The following is an 8,994-nucleotide window of genomic DNA, read 5'->3' on the forward strand; positions in this document are numbered from 1 at the left end:
GGCAAAAATGACCTGCATGACAGATTCCAAACCCAGTATCACTGCTGGACAAAAAGAACATGAATCAATCAAATCTAGATGATCCCCAAGAGAGTGGTGAGGACAGCGGAGAAGATCATCGGGACCCAGCTCCCCCCCATTAAGGACATAGCAAACAGCCGGTGTGTATCTAGAGCCCATCGGATCTGCTCTGACCCCACACACCCCCAGCATGGACTGTTCTCTCGCCTGGCATCGGGGAGAAGGCTCTGCAGCATCCGCTGTAGGACGACCAGGTTCAGAGACAGCTACTTCCCCCTGGCCATCAGACTGCTGAATGCCAAATAAGCCCCTCTACCTTTACTTACATTATTATTATTTATTTAAATTATTTAAATTATTTAGGCAATTTACTGTTCACGCTGCACTTTACATTATGTTGTTCATATTTGGTGTCTATTCTATCTATTTATTCTCCACATTATTATTATTATTATTATTATTTATTATTACTTATCTTCTTTTGTGTCTGTTATTATATGGGAGCCAGGCAACGACATTTCGTTGGCAATTTCACTACTGTGTTTTTGTGCAATGACAATAAAGGGAGTCTATCTATCTATCTATCTATCTATCTATCTATCTATCTATCTATCTATCTATCTATCTATCTATCTATCTATCTATCTATCTATCTATCTATCTATCTATCTATCTATCTATCTATCTATCTATCTATCTATCTATCTATCTATCTATCTGTGTTGAACTTTTTGGAAGGTGTGTGTCCCATTACATCCTGCATTTCAGAAAAAAAATATCATAGTAACAGTAAAATATGGCGGTGGTAGTGGGATGGCCTGCTGCTTCAGGACCTGGAAGCATGATTTCTGTTGGTGACCTCAATCTGATACCAACTTGGGTTCTGCAACAGGACCAATGCAAAGATGAGTGGGCCCAAATTCCTCCGCAGTGCCGGAGGAGACTCATTGCAAGTTATCACAAACGCTTGATTGCAGTTGTTGCGCTCAGGGCCATGTAGGCTTTCTTTTTTTCTCCCTTAATGATAAAAATGTTCCATTAATAAACTGTATTTTGTGTTCAGTTGTGTTGTCATTGACTAATATTTACGTTTATTTGATGACCTGAAACATTTCAGTGTGACAAACATGCACCAAAAACATTTTTTTCACACCACTCTATGTGTTATTAGCGCGCAGGCCACAGAGCTAGGAGACCTGAGTTCGATTCCACCCTCGGCCATCTCTGTGTGGTGTTTGCATGTTCTCCCCGTGCATGCGTGGGTTTTCTCCGGGTACTCCGGTTTCCTCCCACATTCCAAACACGTTAGCTTCATTGGCCACTCCAAATTGTCTATATTTGCCCTGTGCACACACCCCGAATGTGCAGCATAAATCAGCCCATATACGTTTATAAATCCTCTTTTTTTAAACGAACGTCATCAGCACATACTGTATTTACGTCTGTACAGCAGCGATATGGCAGGAGGCTGAAGTTTGGCTGCGCTGCGTCACCAATCGTTACGGTAGTGTTGTGCGCAAGTCAGTAACCATGGTGATCTGATGACTGCCGTCGGCTGTAAACCAAGCAACGTTCTAAGGAAAACTCTCGCTCGACGACGGTATGTTTTCATATATACGTATATATCCGTTTGAAATGATCAGTCATATAAATTATCTTTAATTCAATTGTTTAGTTGGGCGCAGCCGCCTCTTTGCCTCCGTCGTATGGCGTTAAACAGAAGTTTCGTGCTAGCTTGACGTTGCACACCATAAAAGTAAGCTAGAAAATAAAAGTTAGTAAGAAAGTAAGTTCGAGGATAGCAATATATGGATAATAATATATGTCATAACTATACACACTCTTGGACTTATATGGACTATTTTGGCTACTGGTATGTTTGATTGACAGGTGTATTCATCAGCAGCAGCAGCTTTTGAAGGCGTTTGACAATATTTGTGTAAAAGATGGAACCGATATTGGAGACCGACAGCGAGGAGCTGTCAGAAAGTGAAGACGATGACGAGGAGGAGGAGGAGGAAGAGGAGGATGAGCAGGAGAAGAAAGTCAGAGAGTCTCCTCCCAGTGAGTACCTGTGAGTTACCGACACACACACATTGCAACCTCATCATTTAGAATTGTGTGTAAAGAGTCCTTGTGGTTTTGGAGTGTCTGTTTGACTTCCCGTTCCCGCCGACTCTACTTGCCCTTTCTTCTCGTCATCCACTTTGAGTGGCAAAAAGGGTTTGGCAGGATCAAGTCTGCCTAGCAACAAGTGGAAACGCCACTACATTTTGAAGATGTCTAAGGCCAGGTGTCTCCAAGCAGGTCCGCTCCGCTCCTTCCTGACTCGTACAGGGAGAATTCCCCTGACGAGGTCTGCCTTTTGGCCATTGCCGACAACTTCCAGCGCCAGTATCGTCTTTTGTGTCCCGAGCGCAAGCCTCTGTTGCTCTGCCCCATCAACGAATGCGGCGTCAAGGTAAGCATGACAACGCCACCCGCATCTCTATCGGTACCGCCGCCATGCGTGATGCCTTTTTGCGTGTAGAAGTTTGTGTCGACCACTCTGCGACCTACCATGACCATCCACCCGCAGCTGCTCAACTGGGAAGGTTGTGCCTTGTTTGTGGCCGACTTCCTGTCTCTGACTCCTCTGGAGCCGCCTGTGGAGCTGGTGAGCAACATGGCCGATGCAAATAATAAAGCATGTTTACGACTATTTGAAGATGCGAGTGTGTTCCAGCCCAGGTTCTTGTTCTCCGCAACATCAGTGCTGCACAGTCAGACGGCAACGTGTTTCGAGTACGCCTCTGTCCTTTGCAGTCTTCTGCTGGGCGCCAACTACGACGCCTACTGCGTTAGCGGCTACGCTAGCAAGGAGATGTGCCTGCTGGACCAGAGCCTGGACGAGTGCCACCTCATGGACACCGAGGCCAAGGTAGGCTTCACACCCTGCTGCTTCTCTCTGCGAGGTATCCAATGTGATGGTGCCGGCAGGTCACCAGCGCCAAGGCGAAGGTTGAGAGTGAAACCGGGCTCAAACTTGAGCGGGAGGTCAAGAGCCGCTTCTTGACCAATCAGGCCAACAAGGAGCGGGAGGAGGCGGAGGCCAAAGCCAAGCCACATGAGGTAACGTGACACAGGAAGTCTGAAATGACCTTCAGTTAATTTCACATCTTGTTTTTGTCGGGTGCCTCCTCTGGCAGGAGGTTCTCCAGCCGCCCGTCGACTCACTGAATGGTCTGCGGGTCCACTGCTGGGTGCTGGTCCTGGCCGGGTGCCGCAGCGTCCAGGAGAACTTCTTTATCGACCCGCTCACGGGAAAGAGCTACAGCACCACTTATGACCACTTCCTGGGGGTGGAGAGTGTGTGGAACAACTTCAACTACTACGTCAACATGCAGGACTGCAAGGACGGCTGCGCTGTGAGTGCTCTAGAGCACAATGACCTGTTTTCAACCATCGTAAAATCTTGTTAGCATGCTAGCAACGCTAACATGTTAACGTTAGCATGCTAAGATCTAACATAAGGCCTACCTAATGAAAATGGCTTAAAATGCTTGTATGCTGATGTTAGTATGCTAACACAGCATGGTAGTGCTCATTCTTCATATGAGTGTTTACCCATGAAAACGACTGAAAATGCTATTATCCTCATAGTAATATGCTCATATTAGCATGATAGCAATGCTAACATCTAACATAATAATGTCTACCTTATGAAAATGGCAAAAATGCTACCATGCTAATGTTAGTATGCTAACACCTAGCATGATAGTGCTCATTCTTCATATGAGTGTTTAACCATGAAAACCACTGAAAATGCTACTATGCTAATATTAATATGCTCGTATTTGAATGATCGCAATGGTTACATATTAAGGTTAGCATGCTAACATCTAACATAATAATGTCTACCTTGTGAAAATGGCAAAAATGCTACCATGCTAATGTTAGTATGCTAACACCTAGCATGATAGTGCTCAGTTTTCATGTGAGTGTTTACCCATGAAAACAGCTGAAAATGCTGCAAGGCTAATATTAATATACTCATATCAGCATACTAGCAGTGCTAACATATTAACATTAGCATGCTACCATCTAACAATGACCTCTACCTTATGAAAATGGCAGAAATGCTACTATGCTAATGTTAGTATGCTAACACCTAGCATGATAGCGCAGTGTACCGAGAAGGTTAAATGTTGCTCTGACTCATGCTCTGCTCATTTTTCTTGTGGCCTTATAATAACAAATGCCAAAAATTGTCATTTTTTGCGATGTTAAAAGACGGTGATCCGGATCAGCACTGAAACTGAATGACTCCTTCTATGCCCCTGCAAATTCCTGCAAATTTCATCCAATTCCATTCCGAACATTTCGAGTTATTGAACACCGGCAAATAGATGAATGCCGGCAGAACCGTAACCTCCGCGCAGTGCTTGGCGGCAGTTCAGGCCACGTTGTGTTTGTGCGTGTGTACGTAGGAGCTGGTGTATGACCTTCACGACATCAGGCTGTGGGAGCCGGTCTTGTTCGGGGCCACTAGCAAGAGACAACTCTTTCTCAACGTCCTCAAGAGGAAGGAGATGAAGATGATGGGCATGACCTGGGTACGTGACTGTTCACAATGAGACAGGAAGTAGCCGCAACCATGAAGGATGACGTGCTGCCGTGTGTGAAGGAGGAAGAGGAGGAGGAGCAGGAGCTGGTGTATGAGATGCCAAGGTCCTGGGTTTCCTACATCAACATCACCAAACAAGGTAGCATTTTTTGCACGACATGACTAAATCATAAGACCAGTTGAAGAATTGCTAGAATATGCATTTTGCACATTTGGACCTTAATGAGGTTTGAAGTAGAGCAAATATGCAAAAGCAAGAAGAAGAAGTGCAGAAAAAGTGACTCAGCGGTCAGTGTGACAAAACGCTGCCATCTTGTCCTGCTAAGGCGTATGATGTAAGACAGGGTGCTGCTCGTCATTCAGACTTAGAGACACGCTGGCCAGGAAGCAGGAAGCTGACACGCTACAAGAAAGCCCACCTGGAGACCTTCGCTCCTTACCTGCGACTGGACGGGCTGGTGACCCGACTGACCGTCTTCAAGGACCTGGACTGTAAGTGCACATGCTAGCTTGGATGACTGTGTGTGTGTGATGTGTTGTGTGTGTGTGTGGCAGGCACAGAGACGCTGACGGTGAAAGAATGGTACCTGGACAGAAACGACCACCTGAAGGAGCGAGAAGTCAACAAGGTCTCTGGCATCACCATCGAGCGCTTCACGGCAGGACGACAGTTCCACCTTTTATGTAAGCCAGCACTGTTCTTGCTATATTATCAGTACTACTACACCACTACTGCATTGTTTGTGTGTGTTGTTTCCAGTCCACAGGTTCACGTCCACGGCAGTAGAGGGCGGCGAGCACGAGATGGAGTTCAGCGGCGCTCGTGTGGACGGTCTGGTGAGGCGTGTGGACAAGCCGGAGGAAATGACAGAGACCTTCGAGGGCCGCGAGGACTTCCTCTACTACCGCCACGTGGTTTTCGAACAACCCGTGGAGACGGAAGACGACGATGTCGACCCCCAGCCGGAAGAGAGACCCCTGCTGGTAAGTGGGCTCGATGATCACTTCATTAGGTACTCCTATCTAATGACAAACCCAGAAAAACACGTTTCATTTTTACTGTTCAAAATATGTTAATAAATCATGCTGTGTTGTGGTTGAAGGGTCTGTTATTGATTAAAACATCTGTACATTTAATATATTAATATTTTCAAGCGGCTAAATCAAGTAAGATATATATATACAGTAAACCTCGGATATATTGGACTCGGATATATCGGAAATTCGCTCACAACGGACAGATAAAAAAGAACCAATTTTTCTGTAATGCATTTCCAATAAAAATTCATTGCATATATCAGATTTTTTATAACGGATTTTGCCTATTTGGGACAAAATCTCCAGTCCCGTTCCAATTTCCCTCGCATATATCGAATGGCCGCATCGTGTCTTTCTCCTGGCTCCAGATTTAGGACAAATATAAAAGTGAGTGACGTCAATAATACTAGCACAGCAGTGAATGAGATCTTAACCTCACTATTGGAAATAACGTAGGCCTGACGGGCGTAACAGGGCCTAGCTTAATTAACAATTTGTTATGCTCAGAGTCCAATAAAGTTAAATTTTCATTACCTTACGTCTCTTTTCATTGCCCAGTCCAGGTACATTGGAAACATAGTCAAGGAATTGCCTTTTTATAACGGATAAAATCCGATTTACGCATATACCGGATATAAATCCGATATATGCGTAAAACGGACATTTTCCGGTATACGCATATAACGGATTTCGCTTATATCGGACAAAACCAGTGGGAACAATTGAATCCGATATATCTGAGGTTTACTGTATATATATATATATATATTTTTTTATATATATATAAAGCACTGAGGAGGCACATTGTGATGATATGTAGTATTCTACACTAGTCACAAGGTGTCAGTAATGTTACTGTAATGTTTGGTGAGACACACAAGCACCAGACTTGAACAACAGGCAGGTTTGAATGAACATGGGCTACTGTTGCAGCCGTAACATAGGCCATGTCTTATTTATGGCATATTTCCTGTTATTATGCCTACTATATTGGGCAATAGCAATTAAACGGTGCCTATAGGGGTGTTATCTTATAATGGGCTCTAATAATATTAAAACCCGTATTTAGAAGGTCTTAAACAGGTTTTCTATGCCCTAACTATGAAAACATTCCATTTATAAGTTCCCTTATGTGGAACCGCCATAAACAAAGGATTACTGTAAATAGGAATAATCTGCTGATTGTTGCTGGGCAGAGTTCCTGGGGCTCATCCATCACCAAAATGATGACGTAACTAGACATCATCTGTGCTTGATGAAGTATAGAGGGGGTGTGTTCAGCCACGCTTTCACATCCTTAAGTGCCACCAAAGTGGATGGAGTAGAATGTTGGCTGCAGCTTGTAGTGGAGTCTCCTTGGTGTTTGTGCCAAACAGAAAGTGGTGGAGCGCTTCCACAGGAACCCTAAGAAGGACGCCAACGATGACGTGGCCGAGCGAGTGTTTCTGTCCTCCCAGAAGAAGGTAGAGGTGACGTACCACCTGGAGGAGAACAGGTTCGTACCGTGCGTGAGGACCTTCGTCAAACCGCGGGAGTCGCTCGGCTTCAAGGCCGACTTGGTCTCCGGCTTCCACGTATGTATTGACGTCTTGTCAGAGTCCCGACAAGCCGCAGTGGCCGCATCTTGACCCTTGAACTCCTGTGTGTAGGTGGACCCGACTAAGAAACCTCTGCACACGCTGGCGCTGTACGACCTCTTCTCTGCGCTCGCCAAGGCCGAGAAGGATGTCGAGCTGCAGATCAAGAGGTCCAAGAGAGAGGTGAGGGGTCACATGACGGTGTCTCATTGTGTGAACCTCAACTGCAGAGAGTACTAGGCCTTATGATGAACCGATAATGAAACCAGAAGATCATAGCGCTGACATGGCATCCAAACAAATCAACATATAGCTGACAGCCACCAGGGGCATATTTATGCTCTGCTTTGTGATGTGTTGATGATGGTGTGTGTGATGTCAGGTCGGAGACATCGTGTCCTGCAGAGAGCAGGAGGAGGCAGACATTCTTCTTCACTTCTCGCCGTGGACCACCACCGGTGCTGCCAAGGCCCGCAAGCAAAGAGAGGAAATGGTTTGGTTGTGACGCACATATCACTGCAGTGTCCTGGTGTGACCATTGGAGAGGGGCTGTCACACACAGCTGACCTCTTTTGGCCTCACTGAGCACTTTTATCTGGATCTGCACCACACGCCACCAACTAGCCCTCTCACTGTGTGTGTGTGTGTGTGTTCAGGATCGCGTGGCGGCCGAGGAGCAGAGGTGGTTGCATGAGAAGGAGAAGGACTACCTGGCCCCCTTCCTCATTCGACTGGGCAACATGGAGAACGTGAGCGCAGACGACGCGAGGCGCCTCTACGACGACTGTCTGAGCGACTTCAAGGAGCGCATGGTCGTGCAGGCCCGACTTATCCAGGATCGCCACGACCAGGTACGTCACCCACGGACCCGTCATTTGCACTTCAACGAGGCCAGCCATCACCCACTCTCCATGAAGTGGCCAGTGTGTCACGTGCATGCGTGTGTGTGTGTGTGTATGGGTGTGTGTGTGTGTGCAGGCCACGCAAGCGCTGCAGAAGAAACAACTACACTACCAACACAACCAGATGAACATGAGCCACCAGGAGGAGAAAGAGTACCAGGCCTTCTGCGCAGAGCACACCTTCCAAATACACGTCGCCAACGAACGCCTCAGCATGTACGTGCGCACACACAGACACACACGCAAGTGAATTATTAACTACAAGTGTTTGCAGGCACAAGAAATCAGTTGCTCAGAGGTACCGTGCACTGGATCAGAGGCTCAAACAAGACCCACGACTGGCACCTTACCTGCTCAGCTGAATGCTCTCACTCTCTCAAACACAGCATGTACACTCGGTGTGTCACTGTCAGTCGAATAAAGTGTGGAAAAAGGCGAGTCCAGCTGATGTGCCAAGACTACATCACGTACAACAACACACAGCCGCAAGTGCAAGGGTGCAATGTGCACTGCAGGCCACTAGTTGGCCATGTCTATGGCTCACTACAGTGTGCAAAACCGCACAAAGACCACTCCACTCGCACTGGTGGGCTCTGAATAAGGCTTGCTGCCGCTCTCTGCTCACGTGTGGTCACCTCCTTGCTGAGTTATGGCACCATGTCTCCAGATCAGACCCAATCCGAGGCCGGGCGTGTTGTCCTGTCTTTCCCTGTCCCTCCCTGTCCATTCCTGTCCTTCCCTGTCCATCCCTGTCCTTCCCTGTCCCTCCCTGTCCTTCCCTGTCCCTCCCTATCCATTCCTGTCCTTCCCTGTCCCTCCCTGTCCTTCCCTGTCCCTCCCTATCCATTCC

General features: G+C 46.8%; 1 protein-coding gene across 2 annotated transcripts; it reads left to right on the forward strand.

Moving 5' to 3' along the window:
* The first annotated feature begins 1,476 nt into the window (after positions 1–1,476).
* Positions 1,477–8,633, forward strand: ccdc135 (coiled-coil domain containing 135). Of its 2 annotated transcripts, none has more exons than XM_078796757.1 (18): positions 1,477–1,621; positions 1,912–2,095; positions 2,329–2,482; positions 2,552–2,677; positions 2,747–2,941; positions 3,001–3,132; positions 3,210–3,428; positions 4,491–4,616; positions 4,688–4,766; positions 4,991–5,119; positions 5,183–5,311; positions 5,388–5,611; positions 7,042–7,239; positions 7,315–7,425; positions 7,625–7,735; positions 7,899–8,093; positions 8,221–8,360; positions 8,419–8,633. In XM_078796757.1, exons 2-18 carry the CDS (start codon positions 1,968–1,970, stop codon positions 8,504–8,506), a joined length of 2,484 nt encoding a protein of 827 aa, XP_078652883.1. In that variant the 5' UTR covers positions 1,477–1,621; positions 1,912–1,967; the 3' UTR covers positions 8,507–8,633. The 2 variants fall into 2 exon arrangements, with proteins under 2 accessions (XP_078652883.1, XP_078652884.1); XM_078796758.1 differs by having other exon boundaries at positions 1,968–2,095.
* Positions 8,634–8,994: the final 361 nt, after the last annotated feature.

Source organism: Doryrhamphus excisus, linkage group LG15 (genome assembly GCF_037039965.1).
Source record: "Doryrhamphus excisus strain RoL-2023G ecotype Guam linkage group LG15, RoL_Dexc_Guam_v1.1, whole genome shotgun sequence".
Classification (NCBI taxonomy): Eukaryota; Metazoa; Chordata; class Actinopteri; order Syngnathiformes; family Syngnathidae; genus Doryrhamphus; species Doryrhamphus excisus.